The 23,343-nt window shown below is 48.3% G+C and overlaps 2 protein-coding genes across 3 annotated transcripts in view; both read left to right on the top strand.

Moving 5' to 3' along the window:
* The window catches only part of NHERF4 (NHERF family PDZ scaffold protein 4), a 284,353-nt gene extending 261,219 nt beyond the window's left edge, over positions 1 to 23,134 (top strand). Inside the window, exons 1-10 of one of the 2 annotated variants that reach the window (XM_063311263.1) lie at positions 13,615 to 13,784; positions 16,200 to 16,227; positions 16,739 to 16,803; positions 18,065 to 18,276; positions 19,031 to 19,217; positions 20,311 to 20,447; positions 20,940 to 21,144; positions 21,779 to 21,975; positions 22,368 to 22,562; positions 22,741 to 23,134. In XM_063311263.1, coding sequence (XP_063167333.1) covers positions 13,769 to 13,784; positions 16,200 to 16,227; positions 16,739 to 16,803; positions 18,065 to 18,276; positions 19,031 to 19,217; positions 20,311 to 20,447; positions 20,940 to 21,144; positions 21,779 to 21,975; positions 22,368 to 22,562; positions 22,741 to 22,770 — 1,272 coding nt within the window. In that variant the 5' untranslated portion in view covers positions 13,615 to 13,768 and the 3' untranslated portion in view covers positions 22,771 to 23,134. Of the gene's footprint in view, positions 1 to 13,614; positions 13,785 to 16,199; positions 16,228 to 16,738; positions 16,804 to 18,064; positions 18,277 to 19,030; positions 19,218 to 20,310; positions 20,448 to 20,939; positions 21,145 to 21,778; positions 21,976 to 22,367; positions 22,563 to 22,740 lie in introns of those variants that run through there. The other variant, XM_063311264.1, reaches the window with a different exon arrangement.
* Positions 1,063 to 11,951, top strand: NLRX1 (NLR family member X1). The gene is made up of 8 exons (XM_063311507.1): positions 1,063 to 1,665; positions 2,535 to 2,604; positions 4,653 to 4,750; positions 4,921 to 5,537; positions 6,291 to 7,711; positions 8,476 to 8,562; positions 9,292 to 9,543; positions 10,588 to 11,951. Exons 1-8 carry the CDS (start codon positions 1,512 to 1,514, stop codon positions 10,904 to 10,906), a joined length of 3,018 nt encoding a protein of 1,005 aa, XP_063167577.1. The 5' UTR covers positions 1,063 to 1,511; the 3' UTR covers positions 10,907 to 11,951.
* Positions 23,135 to 23,343: the final 209 nt, after the last annotated feature.

Genomic DNA, 23,343 nt, shown 5'->3' on the forward strand with positions numbered 1-23,343 from the left:
CCTTCTGAATCTGATGCCTTCCAACATCCCGGTTGGGAAATACAGGAGTCACTCCTAACCCAGCTGGAAGGGAGAAGACTTTTCTCTGGCCGCCCTCTTCTTGCCAGCAAAGAATATTCTAGATCCAAATGTCGGCAAAAGGAGCACAATTTTGCAAAGGAGTGGGAACTGCAAGATTCAGCGTGAAATTTCGCATTTCATTTGTGATCGCCCCCCCACCGTTTAATTAGCAGAATTAAGAAACTTGGATGGCTATGAAAGTCCTCTTCTGTTTGACTGGCCTGGCCCTGCAATTTAGCTGCTGCTACAGAAGCCGCTGTAGTAAAAGTGTCATCCTGGCTCGTTCGGAAATGTTTCCTCTTCTGCTGCTTTAAGAGGAGGAGGAGAAACCTTGGTTATTTTTGCCTGTTGGGACTTGATGGAGAGCCAGGAGGAGGAGGACTGGCAGGGGATCAGAGGTTACGTCAGCCTGGCATTTGGCAGGAGGAAGCAGAAACCGGCGTATCTTTCAGACTCTGGAGGGAAAGCCTCTCCCGGAGAAAGCTGTAGACCAGGAGATATGCATTATACAGAAAGTTCCTTTTTAAAAACAACAAAAACAGCAACAGCTACAAACTCCTTTGCTAGAGCAACCTGATCTGCCAATCCTCAGATATATACTAATTCTTCTTTCCCTCTTTCCTGGCTTCCTGCCATCAGTCCTCTCTCTTCGTGCATTGCAAGGATTTCTGCTTTTTTGGTGAGGACGCTGACTTTTATGTCTTGCTGTTGCTCAGGGCGTGGCTTGGTGGGTGGCATCCGGTAGCCGTCCCTGCATTGCGGGTGGCAAAGCCCCTCCAGGAAACGCAACTATCCACATGGGGGGTGGGGTGGGGGCTGTGCTGACTTCGAAGTAAGTGTTGGGGGTCTTCCTCTTGGATGGACACGTGGTGGATCCCCATCTAAAACTCCTTTTGCTGGGGTTAGATAGGTCAGTTGGTTTTCCTTTCTAAGCTAAGGTCCTTGCAAAAAAAAACACCAAACCATTTTCCTCCTGTCCAAAGTTGGATGCAGAAGGAGCTGCGCTTTTAGGAAGAAGCCTTTCTAGAACAAGGCAGGGGCAGAATTGCTGGAGTTGAAGCTTAAATTGCCTTCAAAGAAGAAGGGGCACCAAGAGGTGGAAATTATCCAGGACAGCTGTTCTACTTTATGAAAAATGCAGGGCAAGTAGAAACGGCAGCAGAAAACTAGAAAGCACCCATGAAGATTTCAATACGCAGAAATCAGAACAGTCGATACAACAGGTAGAAAGACCCACAAGGTGAGGATAACGTCCACTTGAGTAGCATTCAGCACTTAGGTGATTTCTTCCTGGATCCTGCTATCCTGCTACGATCTGTCTTTCATTTTAGCAGGGACGTTTGGGGCAACAACCCAGTGCAAATTCTGTAAATAAGACCTTTGGACCTAGGCGGATCGTGCCAGGCTAGGATGCCATGGGAGAGCCCTTTCTACCAGTCTGCTGACCCTTGATGTGCTTTTCAGCTGAAGGCAAGACGTCCGTCATGCAGTTCAAGCGCTGGCTCCCCCAGGTGGGGGCCCAGTACAGCCGAGTGAAGCCCAGAGCCCCCAAAGGGAGGAGCAGGGGAGCTGCATCGCTGGCGGCGCAGCTGGACGTCGTGTCAGGTAAGCAGAGATGGTGTCTGGGTTGGGTGCCAAGGTGCTGGAAAGGGTTGGGATGCTGCGGGAGCTTCAGAACGTGCCATTTTTTCTTTCTTTTCTGGGCATGGATGGGGGCATCAGTTTGGAAGTTTCTTTTCACACTGTGCAGATTGAAGTCCGAAGAAGGGAGAACAGGCCTTGGCTTCAGCTTCAGGAGGATCTTCTTAAGCAATAAGTCCAAGGCTTGGGGTCTCTTGCTCCAGAGTCCATTGGAGATGGATTTGAATGAATGAATGAATGAATGAATGAGAGAAATACTGGCCCCCAGCTACAACCAATCTGCTTTTTCAAAATGAGGTGGTTTTCTACTTCTTTCCTCAGGCAGCTTCTGGACGGACTCTTTCCCTCCCTGTAAACAGGGAAGATCTTGTTCCCTTCCATCTTCTTGCCCTTTCCAGCCCCCTCTGACCACAAAGGCCACTTCTTGGTTATTCTAACTCAGCCTTCCCCGCACCTATTGACCTGCTTCTGTTCTGCTTGTGACTCAGGGACTGGGAATGAGGGAGGGTTAGGGTTAGACAGAATCCTTTCTGTCACCCCATGTGGGAGTGGTAGAGCTTCCTGCAGCTAATTCATCCATTGGAATTGCTAGCGCTGACGTGCCAGGGGCTCCCTACATGTTCTGGCTTAGTCATGCGCCACTGTGAATTTCAGTGGAGCCACGTCACGGGACACAAAATCTGCAGCATCTTTCCCCAAGATTTGGCTAGAACAGAACTCCGTCCCCTGTGCTTCCTAAGTGACAGGTTGCTACGGTATAGCATGAAAATGTCTAAAACCAATGGATGCCTTCATAATTGCTTTCTTGTTGGACTTCTTTATCCGAGATGCAGGGAGCAGCCCTCTCCTTGAACGAATATTTCACGTAGACCGGACTCGGTGCTCCTTGGCATCTCCTCTCAGGTAGGAGCACACATCTGGGATGCTGAGCTCCAGGTGGCCAGGACGTTTCTCCTGGGAATGGAAGGTGTTGGCTCCTGGGCAGAAAATGAAAGGTGGGCAGGTGAGGGATTCAGCCCTGAGGGTAGTCACCCCATAGACCAAGGCAAAGCTTCAGAACGTGCCAAGGTGAAGAATTGATGACCTTCCAGATGTTTATTTTATTTATTTCTCCAATTTTTGCTTCTGCCCATCTCCCCCCAAGAGGGACTCTGAGCAGTTTACAATAAGTTAATCAATTAAACATTAAAAACAGTAATCATAAATAATACAAAAATATAGTACAATACAATAGAAAATAGAAAAATAAAAATCCAGATGGCTCTAAAAGATCATAAATGTGAGGGGTGCACTCTGAGGTGCCAGCCACCTGCAGGAATGATGACCCCCCTCCCCACCCCAAGCACGGTGGCAGAGCCAGGTCTTCAGGGACTTTCAGAAGGCCAGGAGGGATGGGGCTTGCCTGACCTCCAGGGGTAGAATGTTCCAGAGGGTGGGAGCTACTGCTGAGAAGGCCCGCCTCCTGGACCCTGCCAGACGAGGTCCACAACATGCCCTCTCTGCATGATCGAGTGGGACGGGTTGACGTAAGGGGGAAGAGGCTGTCCCTCAGGTAACCCGGTCCCATGCCATGCAGGGCTTTAAAGGTGATAACCAACACCTTGAATTGGACCCAGAAGCAAGCTGGTACCCAATGCAGCTCACGGAGCAAAGGTGTTACATGTGCCCATCTAGGGGCACCCAAAATTGCCCACATGGCTGCATTCTGGACCAGCTGTAGCTTCCGGATACTCTTCAAGGGTAGCCCCATGTAGAGCGCATTACAGTAGTCTGTATGGGAGACAACAAGGGCATGTTCAAAGGGCCTCTCAGTCCAGGAAGGATGTAACTGGCGCACAACACGAAGTTGCATGAAGGCCCTCCTGGCCACGGCTGCCACCTGCTCTTCAAGCAGGAGCCGTGAGTCCAGGAGGACCCCCAGATTACGCACCGGGTCTGTCTGGGGCAGTGCAGCCCCATCCAGAGCCAAAGATGGCAAAGTCCCAGCCATTAACCCACAGCCACAGATGCTGTGCTCCCAGTGTCCTTTGCCATTGTCTAGGCCCTCTGAGACTGCTGGGAATTGTGGTCCAATACCTGAAGGCTCACACAAGCTTCCCTGCTTTTATTCCATCTTGGGAAAGTTTCCAAGTTTTGCCATCTTGGGGGAAGCCACTGAACTGCCTCATAGTAGGGAGCCTGAGAGCCAAAGAAACCTTTCCTCGACAGCCTTCTGGAGTTCGCTCCAAGGGTAACAAGAAGCCAGCTCTAGAAGTTCCAATATTTAACCCCAGCACCAAGGGTCTGTTTTACACCAAAGCAGACTATTTGTTCACCTATTCCATCTAAATAAGAGTTTGGGGGCTCTTGAGAAGAAAAGGGTCTTTTCCATCCCCCACTCCCTTTTACCTTAACTTTCAGGGACTGGAGCCATAGACGTTTACTTGGAAACATGTCTTCTTCCACAAAGCTGTGGCCACATCTACTGCAAGATTGTGGTCTAGACTTATAACCTGTGTTGATCCACAGGGACATCTGTGGCCTCCAGAGTTCCTCCAAACTTTGCCATCATAGTGTAATTTTGAACGTGATGAGAGAATGGAGTTACTAGATACGAGGGAGTAAATATATAACGAATCAAGTGAACTAAAACTGATTTCATTTCAGCTTAATTTTTTCTGGGCAAACTTGGTAGTGTCGCCCACAGATCTTGGCATCAGAGCTACATAATATTCATTCATTCATTCATTCATTCATTCATTCATTCATTCATTCATTCATTCAGTTTATATTGCCACCCCTCTCAAACCAGTGGCTCTGGGCGGCTAACAACCCTAAAAACAATCATACTATAGAACAGTAAAAACAATAACAAAAATTAAATATGAATATAAATACGGCCGAGAGATCTTAAAAGCCGTTGGTGTTAACATAGCCATTCTTGCATCTTCGTCCCCCACCCCCTTTTACAGGACCTTCACCTGTTACCAGGGAATGTTACAAGGGGCAGCATCTCAGCCTGCTTCCCTCAGGCCGAACCAGGCAGCGCTGAAGAACGTAGCAACTTCTGGTAAACTTCTGGACCTCCTCCCCTGAAGGGGTGGTGGGGTTATGAAAGTCCGTAAGGTACAACCCATGTATTCTGAGCCACGTATTGTATCTATAAGGATATAATGTTTCCGAGAGCAATAACCAGGATCCTATCTCCTTCTCACCTTTCCTTCCCTCGCCCCTGCTCAGAAGCCATCCAAAGACACAAGAAAAGCCTGGCTGATTGGTTTCGCCTGCAGCCCAATGAGGAGAGACAGTTCGGCCCTTCCTTTGCGCTGGATGCTATCCACATCAATCCAGTGATCCGGGAGAGTTCCCTGGAGGAAATCTTGAAACCCTCTCCAGATCTGACGATCCAGAACCAGCTCCAGGCCTCTTGCTGTCATACCATTGGTCTCCAGAACCTTTTCGACATGGATCCCTGTGGACAGCAAGTGAGGAATGTGGTTCTCTATGGGACGGTGGGCACAGGGAAAAGCACCCTCATCAAGAAGATGGTGATGGACTGGTGCCATGGGCGCCTTCCCCGTTTTGAGCTGCTGCTTCCCTTCTCCTGTGAAGACCTTTCCCAGGGCAACACGCCCCTCTCTTTGCGCCGCCTAATTACCAAGAAATACCTCCACCTCCGGGACGTGGCCCCACTGCTTGGCTCCAGCAACCTCAAAGTGCTCTTCATCCTCAACGGCCTTGACCGCCTCAACTTAGACTTCCGCCTGGCCCGCACTGAGCTTTGTTGCGACCCCAATGAGCCCATCTTGCCGTCTGCTATTGTAGTCAACCTGCTCAGAAAGTACATGATGCCTGAGGTTTGTGGTGAGGGACTGACTGATGGCCAAGTTAGTTTATCGATTTATTTGATTTTTATCTCGCCTTTATTATTTTTATAAATAACTCAAGGCAGCGAACATACTTAATACTCCTTCCTCCTCCTATTTTCCCCACTACAACAACCCTGTGAGGTGGGTTGGGCTGAGAGGGAGTGACTGGCCCCCAAGGCCACCCAGCTGGCTTTTGGGCCTAAGGCGGGACTAGAACTCACAGCCTCTGGTTTCTAAGTTGGACCCTTTGCCCTCCCTCCTCTGTTTTCTTTCTTCCTGCTTTGGCCCAGGGAGGCAGCTTAGACTGTTACCCTTAAGATTTGCAAATTATGTTTGCTTTGGATGGAACCAGTCTCTGCAAAGCAATGGAAACGGAAGGTTTTTATTTGCTTAGAGCCAACCCTTAAAATACTGTATGTACAACCTTAATTGGGTGATCTTTGTCTAGCTGTCTCTTACCTATGCTACTTTGAACTCATGGGAAGACAGGTGGGAAACAAATGGAATGAATTTTCATAGCTATGGAGGAGGAGGAGGAGGAGGAGGAGGAGGAGGAGGAGGTGGAGGAGACCTTTCAGCTTGTAAAGAAACTAAACTCTGCACCGGTTCTCTGTTGAGTCCCATAATTAGGACACATAATTACATATAATGCCCTTCTCCTGCTGTTCCACCATAAAGGCCACTTAAACACCACTATGCCTGTGACTTGTGATTAACTCCAATTTATTTCCATTCCTCCAGGCAAGCATCATTGTCACTACGCGCCCTTCGGCAGCACGTCGGATCCCCAGCAAGTTTGTGGGACGCTATGTTGAAGTCTGTGGCTTCTCTGACCTCAATCTCCAGAAGCTTTACTTCCAGATGCGCCTACGGCAGCCTGAGTGTATTGGAATCTCTGGTCCCCCCACAGCAGAGCAGGCAAGTGAGCAGGACAACCTTGTGGAGATGCTTTCAAGGAATCTGGAGAGGCACAACCAGATTATGGCTGCCTGCTTCCTTCCTTCTTACTGCTGGCTGGTGTGCACTACCTTGCACTTCCTTTATTTTACCAAGACAGTACCTCCGGCTCAGACTCTCACGGGGATCTACACCAGCTTCCTACGGCTCAACTTCAGTGGGGAAGTGCTGGATAGCACAGATCCCTCCAACATCTCCATGATGAAGTATGTGGCCAAGACAGTGGGCAAGTTGGCCTATGAGGGGGTGATGTCTCGACAGACTTGCTTTACAGAGAAGGACCTCCGCCGCTGCTTTGAGGTGGAGATGAAGACCGAGAGTGAGCTTAACCTTCTGAACACCTTCCGAAGGGATGTCTTCCGCTTCTTTTTGACCCCCTGTGTGCAGTCAGGCAAGGAGCACACTTTTGTCTTCACCATTCCTGCCATGCAAGAATACTTGGCAGCTCTGTACGTGGTCTTGGGGGAGAAGAAGACCCTGGTGCAACGGGTGGGCAAGGAAGTCTCTGAAGTTATTGGAAAAGTGAGTGAAGATGTGGCTCTGGTGCTCAGTGTAGTTTCCAAATTCTTGCCATTGCGCATCCTGCCACTTCTCTTCAATCTCATCAAGATCTTCCCCCGCTATTTCAGCCGGTTCGGTGGCAAGGACCGTGACACCATCGCCCGCACCATGGCTGTGGAGATGTTCAAAGAGGAGGACTACTTCAACGATGATGTCTTGGACCAGATCAACTTCAGTATTCTTGGGGTGGAAGGCCCCATGCGCCACCCAGATGAAGCCTCTGATGATGAGGTCTTTGAACTCTTCCCCATCTTCATGGGTGGGTTGCTGTCACGGCGTAACAGGGCCATCTTGGATCAGCTGGGCTGTCCTATCAAGAACCTGGCTGCTTTCGAGATTGCCAAGGCAATGAAGAAAACGGTCATCCGAAATAGCCGTAAGGGCTTGCCACCATCTGAACTGATGGACTACCTCTTCTTTTTGCACGAGTTCCAAAATGAACGTTTCACAGCTGAGGCTATCCAATCCTTGAGGACCATCAACCTCTCTTCAGTGAAGATGACTCCTCTGAAATGTGCAGTCCTGGCCTCAGTTGTGGGCACCACAAGCCACAATGTGGAGGAGCTAAATCTTGCCTCTTGCCATCTTGACGTTGGCAGCCTGAGGACCCTCTTCCCAATCTTGCGACGATGCAAGAAACTCCAGTGAGTATTGTCCTGCTGTAACGTAGCACAGACCCCACAACACACATCAGGGTTAAGTGTCAATTACTATATGTAGTCAAACCTAAGGAACTTCATAGAGCACAATTAGGAAGTTTCACCATAAATTTGTATATAACTGTATGTGTTTAATCTGCATCTTTTTGAATTCATGGGTGTTTATTTTAAGAAAGTGAACACAAAAAATGCATTTGGTTACTTCTTAGAAATACCAGTGTACCATTCTTACTATATCCCCTTTTTCTGGCAAATTTACCATATTTATTTGAAGGGAAGTTGACCCTGAGTTTAAAGCAGTAGTCCCACAAAGATTGAGCAGAAAATACTGGTATTCCCAGCAAATCTAATGGAACATCCTGTACCACCACCAACCCCAACAACAACCCTTTGAAGGTAGATTATTTGCAGCAAAAGCCTAGTCTTGTTTTCAGGAAAATTCAGTAATCATATGGTGAATCAATTCTCATTGATTTTAATGGCTGGCAAATTGCAGTCTTGACTTTGACCAGAGGGTGGCAAAATGAGATAGAAAGTTAGGAAGTCCTTTTATTGTTGAAATTGTGGCCAGGGGAAGACGAGTCTGAGAGCCAGGAAGCTTCCTGGGGCAGTGTTCCACAAGCTTTGGTATATTACATATCCCATCATCCCTGCCAGCTTGGTCAATGGGAGCGTAGCCCAAAACATCAGGAAAACTGACATAGGGTGCTGGGCTTGCAACTCCAAAGCTGTTCTGTTGTCTCCTCCAGCTTGCAGCTCAACAGTCTGGGGCCAGAGGCGTGCAAGGAGATCCGGAATCTGCTTCTGCACGACAAATGTGTGGTAAACACCTTACGGTGAGTGTGAAGGTGCGGCCTGGGGAGAGCCCAGCTCCCACCCTGGTGAGGCAGCCAAGAAGAGCTGTATTTTCAACAACTGGGTGACTTCCCTTCCCTCGGCAGATCAAAACCAAACCCTTGCTCAGAGCAGGAGAAAGGTGTGAGCGAGAGATACCAATGTGGGTTTGGGGCAAGTTTCTCCAGGACCGATCTAATCCGTGACTTCGTTGGGGTGTTCTGCCTGAGCAAACTTCTCCCTTCCCTCTCCGACCTGCTGTCCTTCAGAGAAGCTTTGCTTGCAATTCCAGGTGTGACCTGCTGGTGAGGGATTGTGTCATCCCCACTTTTCTGGAGAGCAGCAGGTCGGAGTGGGTGAATTTGTAACCTGCCTTGGATGAGTACGTTGGAGGGAGGATTGTCCAAGCTCATCTGTTTTGTTGGGTGTGTGCTGGAGCTCCCTACAAGCCTAGAATGCACCCTGTAGATAATGCACGCAAGCATTATTTGCAGGGGTGGCGTGCTGTCGCTCTGGTTGGCCAATACGAAATTTGATCATAGGTGAACAAAGTGCTGGACAGCACCAAGGGGACAGAAGTCTGGCTGGGAAATTCTGGGAGTTGAAGTCCACAGGTCTTCAAGTTGCCAAGGTTGAGGAACACTGATCTAGAGGACATCTGATTAAGGAAGGCTGGGCAGTGGGAAAGGTGATGACTTCTCCTATTTTGATGTTTACTGTGTCCTCCTCAGGCTTGCTGACAACCCACTGACAGAGCAGGGGGCCCTCTACCTTGCTGAAGGCCTGGCAGGCAACAGCTCTTTGAAGAATCTCTCGCTCCTTCACACCTCTCTGGGGAACCAGGGCGTGAAGGTGATCACCCAGCACCTGGCTCAGAACCAGCACCTGCAGGAGCTCGATGTGGCCTACAACTCGTTGACCGATGAAGCTGCACTGGCCCTGGTAGAGGAGGCCAAGAAACACGCGACGCTGGAAACGTTGCAGTGAGTCTCAGCCTTTTCCCATGCCACTTAGATGAGTGTCCAAGACACCTGTGGAAATGTCTGAAGTTCTGTTATGCCTTTGGCTTGCTGAGAACTTTCACAGAGGGTGTCTTCTTGCTGGGCATGGGTCTCCAAGATCGTGAGCAGGGAGAGAAGGACATTCCCCATCACCTAGTTTGACTTTCCTAGCAGAAGGCAAGGACCATGATGGGCCTTGGTAGCTGGGAACAGGAGGCGACTGAAAGCCTCTGAAGACTGGGCTGGCTTTTAAAAGAAGTTAATCATTACGGATCCCAACTTCTGTACCCTTAACATTTGCCCTCTGCAGAATCCGAGGAGCATTATGCGATGATGGAAACTTCCTTTTCCCAAAGTCTATTCACCCCTCACTTCGATGAAGGGGGTTTCACTGGTAATTATTCGGTATGAGTTAGGGTTGATCTGAGTTAGGATCTTTGATCTGAATTTGAATAAAAGAGAAAATGACAACATTGGATGGTGGGATTGGAATAAGGGCATATGGCAGTTTAAATGGGAAGGCAAGATAGCCCATAACAATCGCATCCCCTTATTTTTCAGACTTATCCTAGCCAGTTAGCTTGGACTGTGTTGGGATGCACAGCAGGATAGTGGGCTTTTTTTGGGGGGCCCTTCAGGGATGCTGCTTTGGAATGCTTCCTTGTGCTAAAACAGCAAACACAACCACCTTGCAGATGGGAAGCTAGCTCCTCAGGGAGAAAGCCAGCACTGAAACCTAGTGATTTGCAGGGAATATTTAATGTTGTGAGGTTTTTAAAACAGTGGCTCTCGTTCAAGGATGCCATCATTTCATTTTATTGCAATCTTCTCCAACTGGGCCCCTTTCAGAGATGTTGTGGATGACTCCCAGAATTCCTAGCTCTGGGGTTTGCCGCCAAGGGTACAATTAACCATTGGCCCTGGGTTCTCCACCCTTACAGGACCCCGCTGGGGCTGGCTGTTCAGCTCACGTCGACTTGGCCTGCTTCTCCCTCTTAAAGCTTTCTGCCTCTTCCTACTCCCCAGCCTGTACTTCAATGAGATCAGCGAAGAAGGCAAGCAAGTTCTACATGAGTTGCGCAAGGACCCTGATGGCATCAAAGTGCTCATTTACCTGACCATGGGAGCAGACGTGTCCGACTACTGGGCCATCATTCTGAACGTGGTCCAGAAGAACCTGCCCATCTGGGACCGGGAGCGGGTGCAGCAGCACCTGGGGTTGCTGCTGGAAGATCTGCAGTGCAGCCGCCGCCAGACGGTCAACCCCTGGAAGAAAGTCAAGTTCATGAGGGTAGAGGGTGAGGTCAAGAGGATGCTGGGTCACATGGAGCGAGGCGCCCTTTGACCCTCTGGTCCTTGGAGCTGTCTGGAAGCAGAGCGCTGGATTGCCGACATGCGGGCTTCTTACCATGCCATTGAAACACTGGTTGACTCAGATGCCGGGGCAAATCTGGTTGGCCACCATTGGTACTGGACAGTTGGCTGATCCCACTTCAGGGTTCTTTTAACTTTGTTATGAAACTAAGTTGGCAGATACAGGTAGTCCTTGACTTATGACCACAGTTGGGACTGGAATTTCCATCGTAAGCTGTTGTGGTCGTAAGTTGAGTCACCACATGACCGGACCCAATTTTACAACCATTTTTATGGCAGTTGTTAAGTGAACCACTGTGGTCATTAAGCAACTCTAGCTTCCCCAATGGGTGTTTTTTGCCAGAAAATGGCAAAAAAGTTGCAGAACACAATCGTGTGACCGTGAGATGCTGCAACTGGTCATAAATGCGAGCCAGTTGCCAAGTGCCCAAAATGCGATCATGTGACTGCAGGGGGGTGCAACGTTTTGCAACACTCGGAAGTGCTTTACAAGCCGTAAAGCACCCACGCTGAGGACGTTGTAATTTCAGGCCATCATTAAATGAACGGTTGTAAGTCAAGGACTACCTGTACTGTAGACACATCTGCAAAACAAAGACTGAATCAGTTATCCACCTCACATATCATGTGGTCTCCTGCCTTAATCTCATCTCTATGTTTGTTGGTTTAAATCAGCCTTTGCAGCCTGTTGCCTTCCAGGCATGTTGGACTACAGTGCCCATCACTTCCAGTTTGCATGGCTGTAGTCTGTTACATCTGGAGGGCAGTAAGTTGCAGAAAGGGGATTCATACAAACTTTTGTCGTTTTATAGCACGTGGTGTGCATTTTTTAACATAAACAACACAGGAGCTGAGTGCAGGATCACTTTGTGACATCCCGGGTGCTTGCCATTTGGTGCTATGCATAGTTGTTCCAGACCATCTGGACTGACTTTCCCGTAGTTTACTCTGGGGAGAAAATGGTTTAGTTTCGGTTGATACTAAATTATAAAAGTGGTCTTGCCAGTTAAATGATATTTAATTGAACGCACTAGAGATAATGGAGGTATTTTTACGTGCTTTCTTTGATGGGGGTGGCGACAAGAGTTGACGCTGACCCAAGCTTTCCTGTGCCTGCAGTGCAAAGAGAGATGCTGTTATTCTCTCTATGCTCCAACATTTCATGTGGCCTCCTTTCCCTCTCACTCCTTCCATCGGTGCCACGTACAAAATACCTCACATCTTACTCTTCATCACACAGTGACTTTGCTCCCATTTACTAAAATTCTCACACTTAGCAGGATGGATGTTGCACCATATCCAGACTGAAAGAGATGAATGGTTTTGTCGTATCAGTGAGGACTAGCAGCATGTGGGATTTGGTGGCCTATAACCCTGCCATTTTCTTTTGTTGTGGGGGAGCGGTCCTTTCAGCTTTTTCTATGCAAAGTTTTCCTCTATGCATCTTTTCCCCCCATGGATGATTGGCTGGATTCTCTTGGAAGAATGCAGAGGAATGATAATGGGAGATGATATGTGATATGAAATGATATATGGTATGATCTTGTTATTCATCTCAGCTGGATTTCCAGCCTTGAATCACACCAATGGGGACAGAAGCAGTGATGAAAAAGGGCTGACTGATCACTGGGGTGGGAATTGTTCTGCTATGTGCCTCAAGAAAACTAAAAGCACTTTGTTTCAATTTAGCACTTCCAGTACCTATGCATCATGTTTCTACAATCAGGAAAATAATAATAATAATAATAATAATAATAATAATGATAGTAATAGTAATAATAAACCTATATGCATTTGATATAACTATGTAGTTGGAACCTAGCTGCTCAGGGTGAGGGTTGGAAGGACTGTAGAATGAAGTTAATGCATTCTGCGTGAAACAGATCTTTCTTAACTAAGGAAGTTCTGTTTCATGCAGAATGCATTAACCTCGTTCTATGGAGGGATTGAGCTGCAAAGCGTTTTGCAAATACGTTTTGAGAGGCTGAGCCTTGAGGTCTCTGAGCTCTGAAGTTTGCACAGAGCCTGCCAGTCGAGAGGCACTCTATCTTGAAATGCCAACTACCAGGGACAAGCAAGGTGAGAGTCTGGTGTGGGATGGTGTGGGATTGTCGCCATCCTTTCACACTGGTTCCAGTTTTGCTCATAAATGCAAGTGCACACAACTCCAGAGAAGTAGCAAGGAGTACCTATTTTCTGGTTGGAACAAAGCCTATTAAAACAAACTTCCAGCTAATGTTTTACATTATAATTCAATTTTGTTGCATTATTTAAACGCACTAATCCCCCCCTGCAGATTGTTTAAAAAATACCTAAATGGAAGGATGAACCATGTTCCCTTGCAAAAACCCAAACAATTGCCAAAGAACAGAAGAAGGAGGTTTGCACAGCTCGTTCTAGAATCATTTTTTTTCCTGCGTCAAAGATTCGGCCTGAGAATATTATTCATAGCTTTTATTTCTCACCCTCATTAATCACGTCTTTGAAAAACATGAAAACATGCTCACACAAACCTGGTGACGTCCATTTGTCAGATGGATAATGCAAAAGCAAACAAACCAGAGCAGGGCTTTTTCAGGATGTGCAATTTGCACTTTCTTCACTGCTCACTCGGCATGCCAACCCCTCGCAGGTCCCTTCGCCAGAACCCCGACTGCTGCCCCTGGCCACTCTTCCCTTGCAGGAATGAAAAAGCTGTTTTCCACACCCTGCTTGACTCCAGGGGAGAGGGAAGCAACGCTGAGAAAAAGTCTCTTGTGCTGTTTAAATATTAAACGTCTCAGGTTAAGCTGCCACCTCACGCTGGACCTTGGACTTCATAGTGGGAGCAGACATGAAGGAGAAAAAGGGTAAGTGGTCTGGGACGGGGCTGTTGAGAGCACCCCTAAGTTGCAGGGTTTGATTTCTTGAGCGGAAGGTGAAGGATCTGCAGGAGGGTGAGGGTTACCAAGTGGTGCCCGTGAGGGACCCCCATGATCCTCTCCAGAGGTTCCCTAGGAATGCAGGTCTTCCTCTCACATTAGGTTGCTGTGTCTCTCTGGGTTCGAAAGTGTCTGGATTTGTCACCCGACTGGAAATAGAGGTGCGACTTGAAGGCATTCGTAACCATTTCTAATCAAACACTTCTTGCAAGATGATGTTGAGCAGGTTTTAAAACCACCCATTCTTCTGAGAGAGCTTTAAATCAGAAGCGGTAGAAGTTCCGAAGAGAGTCTGCCAGCATTTACCCCCAGCAGAACTCCTGTGTTTTGGGAAGTTGCCGGAAGGTAGAAGTTTAATTGCTGGAGCATCCCCCATCGTTGAACCCCAAGCCAAGCCAAGCCAAGCCGGACCATAGATTTTCCCCTGCTCCCCTCCTCCCTGTGCTGCTGCTGTTAATGGCATAGGAGTTGTTGCTAGAAAGGCTTTGCATAAATTAAATCCAGTAATAAATTTCCTGCTTTCAGTCAAACCTCCACCTAGTTTTGCTTTGCTTAACAGGGTGGAGGAAGAGATGACTATCTAGAGACCTTGAGGAGAACCTTGTTCAGCTACTTAAACCTCATTGCTTCCCGGGTGACTCCTGCAGTCGTTGACACTGACTGTTCCTGCCCATTTGGCAGCTCTGAAAGCTGATTCTAGAAACAGACCGGCATTAAACATGGGGTTGCTTGGACCCTTGTGTGAAGATGTGCTCTTTAGGATGGATCCGAGCCTATTGTTGCTGCCTGAACCTCAAGAATAACAGGAACGTGAAGAGCCTTGAGGTCTTGATCTTTAGACTTGGTTCTGATCGTGGGAACTTGGATTTGTAACTTTGCCAAACAAAATCAAAGTTGGAAACGGTAGAAAATGTACTTCCTACAGCCTTGGACCTGTTGGTTTGCTGGCTTGTCCTTCCTCCTGCCTCCCTAACCGAACAGGAGGAGGGCTTGCTTTTCACTCTCCCAGAAAGCAAGATCGGGTTTAGCAAAGAGGACCCTGAATGGGAGAAACTGGGGAGTCATCTCTTCTTCAGCAGCCCGGCTCCTGGGTCCTTTTTCACAACCTCGTGGGTGGGGAGCAAAAAATCTTTCTGCAATAGTAGCAGAAAAAAATTCTCTAATCGGGACAACAGCTTGGGATGCATTACGCCCAAAGTAACCCTAGCCACCTTATTTCCCCTTCGTACCCTTCACCTCTTCACTCTTGGCATGTTCTGTCCACAACTGGTCAAGGAGGAAAAGATGAAACTGCTGCGCTGTGGCTTTTGGCTGACAGCCTTGGGAAGTGTTGGACTCTGGACCAGACTGCTGTCCTCCAGATGTGTTGACTGGAGGTGGGGATGCTGCACGCATGCGATGCAGGCGCCATGCTTCTCAGCCCCGCCACAATTCTGGCTTGTCCCAGGCCTGTAAGCCCTTTGGAGATGCCAGGGGCCTGCAAGGACATACAGCAGACGTGCAGAAGGCAGTTCCCCTCCCTGTTAAGGGTGGAAGGAACAGAACTATGAATCAAGCCTTCCTCTAATTTCACAAATGAATCATAGCTTCATTTATTTTATTTATATCTTAATGGTAATTTAGAGGGCTATGTTTTTAGTGTTATTTTATTGTAAACCACCCAGAGTCCGCCACTGGGGGAGATGGGCGGTGACATAAATTTAATAAACAAACAAACAAACAAACAAATAAATAGCTGGGCTTACCCATCGTCTTCGAAGGTACAGTTGGTTTTAGCCATGGTCTACTAAACAAACTATTTATTTGTTTGTTTGTTTATTTTCTATCCCGCCTGTATTATTGTTATAAGTACCTCAAGGTGGCGAACATACCTAATGCTCCTTCCTCCTCCTATTTTCCCCACAATGACAACCCTGTGAGATGGGTTGGGCTGAGACAGAGGGACCCACCCAAGGTCACCCAGCCGGCTTTCATGCCCAAGGCGGGACTAGAACTCACAGCTTCCTGGTTTCTAGCCCAGAGCCTTAACCACTAGACCAAACTGGCTCTCTATTGCAGCCTGGATCACACATCTCAGTAAGCCTTAACCCCAACCAAGCTGCCTGATGGTTCATCATGTGCACACCCAACCAGTGATTCTGACGCATGACCCCCCAAAGTAAGAAGGGGTAAGACTGCAGGATAGTTCTGAAAGCTGCAGGAGGATTTTGGAATCCCCTTCCGAAGTAAAATGAAGATATCTGCCCCAAATCAGGGAAGGGATACTGGGGACTTTGAGCTGGGGGGGAGGGTCTGTGTTTGCATGAGACAGCCTTGGCTCACTCGCAGTCCTTGCTTTTACAGGGCTCCGGGACACCACAGAGGCAACCATGTAAGTGCCAAGCTGGAGGCGAGGGGCACAGGGAAAACCAGCAGACGTGACTTTTCTTTCTCCCCCACCTGCAATTCCACACAACCAGGCATACAGGCCAGTTTGCACACACAAGTTGATGGGATGGGTGGATGGTTAAGCTCCTGGTTACAAGCTCCAGGACCAAGGACCGGTTCCTGGACCCCAGCAAGGAGTCATAAGGATCAAAGAAATGAGAAAACACGTCTAATGCAGGCTGGAATCTGACTGGCAGCTTTGGTGGGGCTATCTGTTAGCAGGAACTTTGGGTGGCTTATCAGCAGGAGCGTCCGCAGGCTATGGTCAGGAAATGTCAAGATGGTGGCCACGAGGGTGTGGTCAAAGGTCGGCTTGTTTGTTACGTGTGTCGCATGGGCAACAGGTGGAGCTTTGAAGGCACTGTTGTGGCCACCATCTTGACTTTATGACCACATCCTGTGAACACCCTTGCTTCTCAACCTTTGTGATGCCTCCTCTCCTTGCTCTCTTGCAGGAAATTTGAATTTAACCCAAAAGAAGGAATCGATAATCCCGCTTTATCCCTGGCAGAGGATTCTGGTAACAGCAGGAGGGCTGGCTGTGGCAGCTTGTGGGTGGTAAAGGAAGGGCTTGTATTCTCCTGAGGCTGTTTGGCAAGTGAGTTGCCCATTCTTTTCCATCGGAGAACTGTCTTCTGCAAGGTGACGCTTCTTCCTCCCCGCTATGTCCACTCCCAACAAGGGTTTGGCTAAGCATCATTCCGAGTTCTTTGTAAATGCCACAACAAAGTTATGAGCATGCTACAAGACAGGGGTCAAGGCAACGCATTGTTAGTGTGCAATGAGAGATGTGTTCAACTGCTTGGCTTCCTCCTGAATTCAGGAGAGCCCATCTACCAAAGAGGCAGCCACTGGGGTTCTGCATGAGTCATTGTTCTGGGATGGGGGCATATCTCCTTGCGTTGTCTGGAGCAGACATGACTGGCTCCTTCCGTCAATATTAAGGAAGACACAGCAGATGGCCCTGCTTACAGATTGCCTTCCCACCATGTCTCTGCATGATTTACAGATCTTGGAGTCCTTTCGCTCAGCCTACCCTCTCCCTCCATATTCAGTCTTCCCAGGGCAAAGGCACCCTCCCTCCCAGACCATCCATTCTGAAAAGAGGTCTCCCCTTGTTTCTCTGCAGGAACAGCCAGTACTTTGGCTTGTCACTCCGTAGCTCGTGTTGAGAAGGTCCATTTCTTTAAGCACCTGTCCCTCTTCACTCTTTGGCTGCTTTGACCCTCCAAATGCTGGTAAAAAAAAGCACAGCTTGCTGGCTTGGCCATAGGATGAACCTACCCTACCTATTCCTGAACGCCCAAAGATCATGGTTGGCTGCCACATAGGATGCTCCTAGCAGGCACGGAAGACCTGTGGTTGGTGACCTGCACGTGGTCCCAGCTGACTTCTGCAGCCCTCCACATACTCCCAAGACTCATTCATGCAATACGAATTTCTGACCCCGTGGTTTTCTTTTAAATAGATTCATTCCAAGCATAGCTCCATATCCTGCCCTTGCTTAACGCACCTACCTTCGACACCCCTCTTTGTTATTCCCAGAGATAAAGGGGGGGGGTTTGAAACACTTGGCCCTCCTCAGTTCTGTTGAGTCAGCTTGTTGTCACCGTCTCCTGGGGGAAACACCGTCCATCCTTGCCTTAACACAAGGCAAGGGGGCAGGAAGGCACAGGGGTTAGATCTCCTTGCACCCTGGCTGAGTTGGAGAGCAAGGAAGGCCCGGGATGCCTTCTAAAAGTGACTAAATGCAGGGTTTCCTGGACTTTTGTCCTCCTCAGAACCAGAACAGGCTTCCCAGCTACGCTTCTGCTTCCTGAAGAAAGAAGGTAGTGAGAACTTGGGATTCTGGCTGCGCCAGGAGGCTGGAGGGAAGAGCCCCATGGTTCAGAAGGTGACGCCGGGAGGGCTGGCCTACCGCAGAGGCCTCCGGGTTGGAGACAGGATCCTCGAGGTCAACGGTGTTAATATTGAAGGCATGGAATATCTTCGGGTAAGGTTTTGACGACTTGGCCTGCTTGACCTGGGTATTTTGAGTGCCCCTCCAGGGCACAAATTTCCAAGGCTAAACAAGTCTCACAAATGCACCCCTCCCAGATTGTGCTACATGAAGGTTTCTGTTTTTCACAGTTGATCAGAAACGGTGTGTATCTAGTAGGCAATTACCTGGTTTGTTTTATTCTGTGTATTAAACTGGTCTCCCATCTACCCACCCACTTTAGTGCTCAACCCAGCTAAAAGCAGACAAGAGATTGAACATTAAAACTGGGTAGCTAAAAGTACGTTGGTAAGAGATAAATTATAAGCTCTTGTCTGACTAATACCTCTTTGGATTGCCGATAGGGCCAAGTGACTAAACTCTTGTTTAATGCATCTGCTGTATTTCCAAGCCCAACTCAGTGCATCAAAACTCTAAGTGATGGTCCATTTGAAGTTCCTGTTCTCCCAGTAATTGCATATCAGAGAGGCTTAGAGTAGTTCTCTAGTCAACTTCATCCATCTAGATCAGAGTTTCTCAACCTTGGCAACTTTAAGATGTGTGGACTTCAACTCTCAGAATTCCCCAGCCAGCCATGCATGGCTGGCTGGGGAATTCTGAGAGTTGAAGTCCACACATCTTAAACTTGCTAAGGCTGAGAAACGCTGATCTAGATGGCGTCCACGCTGGGATCCAATGTTGGAGCAGGCTCTCAGACTTCTGGACATTTGCTGTCCCCTTTCCAGATCTCTCTCTTTCTCATTTCCAGGTGATTTGGAAGATCAAGAGCAGCGCGAAGCAAGTCTTGCTCACTGTTCTGGAAGGGAACGCCTATGAAGTAGCCAAAGCCCTCAACCGGGATCTTGACCAGCTCTTGTCCAGTTACAGCAGGCCGCGCCTGTGCTGCATTTCCAAAGGCCCCAACAGCTTCGGCTTCAACACGTCAGCTCCAGAAGGTAGATGCAGGAGTAACCTCTGCTCGTCTCTCTCTGTGCTGATGGTTTGCACTTTTAACTAGAAAGATTCTGCCATGGAGAGAGCCAGAATTCTTTGGCTGAGTTGGCTTATTTTGCCATGCCTGCTTCGGCTGCCTAGATTCACATTTGACACGCATATCACGCAAGGGGCATGACCAGAGAGGAAAGGAAAGAGAATGGAGGTATTACAGCCAGAAAATAGGCTCACTTCTAACTGATGCAATGGATCACATGAGACAGGATGAGGCATCTCAACAGGGACGTGCTGGGACAAGACCTGCCCTGACATTCCTCTCCCTTGGAATGGCTGGTTCTGCACCTAAGCTAAACTGGCCAGGCACCCTGGTACGGGACCCAAACTAGTGCCAATGGTCAGCTGCCTATCTGGCTGGGTTTTTTTTTCCCATGAAAGGGGTGGGGGGTTATGTCCTTTACTCTGGGGCAGAAAAAGGCAGCCCTGCAGATAAATAATTGGCCACAACTTCCCCCTGCCAGAATCCTAGGCATCGTAGTTGGTCAGCATTCCTGGTAGTTCTCCCTTAGAGACTTCTAGGGATTAGAATGTTTGTAAAAAGTTCTCTAAAGTCCTTAGAGAGAGGAAGGGTTTTTACAGTGGTTAATTCTATAGCTGGGTTCGCACCTTATGCTAAGGCCCAGCGTGGCTGGTTTCCTTGTATTAGCTGCCTGGAATATACTGAACAGCAAGGTGGGGAATCAGCAATAAAGGCCAGTCTTTGTAGGCTGCAAAACATGACTTATTGGTCTCAGTGTGTTGAGTAAATCCAGCCAATTGTGGCTTGCTCAAGAAAGCAAACTGGAGTAAACCAGGACTTAACACAAAGTACAGTCTGACCCCAGTCACAGCGTGGACAAGGGTAAGCCTTTGTTCACATTTCTGCAACTTTTTCTTCTGTTCCACTAAAGAATTCAGTTCTGGAGGAATGGGAGGGTGGCTGGGGCCAGGTCTGCCGTTAGAGGGAAGAAGCAACCTGGGAATGCTATTTTTTTTCCTAGGGCCTAAATTCTTTTCCTTCAGAAGGCTTTCTCCTGATGCTGTGGTCCTTCTGTTCAGGTGTGACCGGCATATTCCAACTCTCTGTGCTGCAGGATGGGCCAGCTCATAAAGCAGGTGTGCTGCATGGTTCCTGGCTGGTGGAGCTCAACGGCGTCAGTGTTAAGAATTGGACTATTGCACAACTCAACCAAAAGGTTCTAGGAACGTTACATACTTTAAGAGTCATTGATCCATTAATTGCCAGGCTGTCACGTTCCATCCCATCCTGCCTCTGCGATTGAGGTTGGAACTTTCTAGCAAAGGAAGGCTCATAGCTCAGTGCCCAACCAAGTCTCCCCCCAAGAGATGGGGATCACGCTGTACATATTGTGGGCCATATGGGTCTTCCCACTCCATAAATCCTTCTGCTTTCTTGTTTTCTCTGCACCAGAGAAAGAAGGGGGTAATTCCTTCTGTCCTGAGTGGACAAAGGTCTGCAAAGGACAACACTTCTGGAATAAAGAGTGATCCTTCCCTCCCAGAACTCTATCCTTGCCATCCTGATTTATACGCAGCCCCTTTTCCCTTTGTGGCGAAGTAATTTCCCAACCTTGTCTGGAACTGTCCTCCACAGTGTGCCAAATAGGATGTTTGATGACCATCGTCTTTTCTCTCCCTTGCTGCTTTTGGGCTCAATTCGGATTCAGCTCAAACAGAGCAGCAGCCCCATGGGACTCCTGGTGATTGGCAGCCGGTCGGAAGAGGCTTACCGGCAGTGCGGCGTTAAAGTTACAGCTGCTCTGGCTGATGCCTCCTGGGTTCCGTTCCAAGTGAGGAAGCTCCAGATGATGCGAGAGGAAGATGGATATGGATTCTTGATGAAAGAAGAAAGATCTAGCTCTGGGAAGAGGGGTGAGGTGTCCCAACTGCAGGCTCCATTATAGTGTCTCCTTAAAATACAAAGCAGGTGACCTTGGGGCACTGTGGAGAAGATGTTCAACCTTTCTCCCTTCTGCTCTGCCTGCTCAACATCATTGCTTACCAGCTATTCTGCTCCCCAGAGAAGTGAGAATCAAGCGCATTTCCTCTCACAGTTGGGTGGGAGGACCACAGGGTAACCTTTCCCAACCTACATCCCTCAGCTACCTGGGGTTGCTCCCTACACCCCAGCCATGTGGCCAAACATCCATACAGGCTGGGAGCTTGGAGCTGTATCCAGCAGACTTGGAGTCACCAGACTGGGAAAGCCAAATTTAGACTACGCCAGAAGTGGAGGGGGCTGTATCCCTTCCCTCAAGCAAAGCTCTGCTTATGGTTCCAAATACTTCTGGCTGCTTTGTGAGAAAAAGCACGCCCGTCAGGTGGGGATGGGGGCAGACATTTCTACTAACTTCTAGGCAGAAGGGGCAAAGGCCAAATCAAGAACAGGTCTGGAAAAGAGGGTCAGAACTTTGTCCTGGAGAAATTCCAAATCTAGGGCCTGGAAGTATTGGCTGGAATAATTTCATGCATAGGCTGTTCTGTCTTTCCTATCTTTGACTTGCAGCCCAATTTCTGAGAGAGGTGGATGCTGGGCTACCAGCTGAGAAGGCAGGGATGAGAGAAGGCGACTGCCTCCTGGCCGTGAATGGCGAGATTGTTGAAGACCTCGACCACCAGGAGGTGGTGTCGAGGATCCGTGCTGACCACCAACGAGTGACTCTGTTGGTCATTGACTCAGAAGGAAGCAAGTTCTATGATAAGGTACAAAACTCTTCTCTTTTGTCAGCTTCACGCAGAAAGATAAGAAGGCTGAGATAACAACACACAGGAACCACTTTGGGATTCTTTATGCATATATTGTCTATAAGCAATATACTTTAATAGTAGCATTTCTCCCATGAAGCTACACATTCAGAGTGGGAGGCAGGGAAAGCCAAGAGAAATCTCATCATTTTCCATTAAACTACAATTTAGTAGGTTTCTCTGGAGACAGACATGTAAACTGGTACAAAAACGATGCACGCTGATAGTGTATTTATGAAAGGGCTGGGTACTCAAGATGGGTTAGATATGACTCCACCCCATGACATTCTTATGATTTTTAAAAAGCCTGGTGTGTATTAGGAATTTATTGATTGATTCACTGATTCCAGGTCGGAGTATCTCCTTTAGTTTTCTATGATGATGAAGACTCCCCATCAAGCTTTCTGACCACACATGGTTCTACTTCTCCCAGCATCCTTCAGGAAAAATGGTGTCCCGCTTTGACACCTTATCACTGTCAGATCTCTAGCAATGCAGCCCCACCGGGCCAACCTGACCCTACTCCATGGACCTTCACCAGAGAGGTAAGAAGTCCTAGCCAGTCTCAGCTTCCTGTGAACTCAATGACTTGGCTTTCCCCAGCACCACATCTCCTCTTGCATGTGGGGGTCATACCACCCAAGTGGGATGTTCAATGTTACATTTCCTCCTCTGGGGGATAATCTGTTAAAACAGGAGCTATCTTCTGTTTGTTTCACACAGGACCACGATGGGTTCAGCCAGGCATTCTAGAGTGCACCCTGATTGCTCCTGGGTCTCTGTGGAAAAAGTGAGCATCTTTGCACAAATTTCCAGCACTGCAAGTTGACCTCACCTCCCCAGGCCAACTTTTCCAATCCCTCTCTTGCCTCACGTGTCAGTCTGCCTCGGCACTCCAAATGATTCCTGCAGAACTTGGCAAGCGGGCCAAAGATTCAAAGCAGAGCATGATCAGAGATGGAATACATGAGTCAGGCCATCGTGTGGGAGTTCCTCTGGGTAATTTTTTTTTTAAAAATGAAGAGGCTGGAAATATTGCAATACAAGGATGGCCCTCATCCATTGAGTTTTGTGGAAGGGCAGCTAATATAGCAGGCCTGAAACTGATACCGTGCTCCATCCCATGTGATTCCTACCAGGAGAATGTAAATGAAGAGTGTTTACTACTTCGTTCTGACTCCATTTCCCCCCATCAAATATTCCTCCTTATTGGAAACAATGAAATCAAGCGCCATACCTCCTTTCAGCTTTTTCTGACAATCAACTGATCATTTTGCATAAAACAGACTGTGGAGGTTGGCAGAAGGTGAGGGAGGGGCTTCCAAT

This window comes from Candoia aspera, chromosome 9 (genome assembly GCF_035149785.1).
Source record: "Candoia aspera isolate rCanAsp1 chromosome 9, rCanAsp1.hap2, whole genome shotgun sequence".
In the NCBI taxonomy this organism is placed as follows: Eukaryota; Metazoa; Chordata; class Lepidosauria; order Squamata; family Boidae; genus Candoia; species Candoia aspera.

Coding starts and splice junctions, on each gene's coding strand:
- NLRX1 (XM_063311507.1), top strand. CDS start 1,512: ATGTGCTTTTCAGCTGAAGGCAAGACGTCCGTCATGCAGTTCAAGCGC. Junction 2,605..4,652: donor TCCTTGGCATCTCCTCTCAG/GTAGGAGCACAC, acceptor CCCCTTTTACAG/GACCTTCACCTGTTACCAGG. Junction 9,544..10,587: donor GCGACGCTGGAAACGTTGCA/GTGAGTCTCAGC, acceptor CCTACTCCCCAG/CCTGTACTTCAATGAGATCA.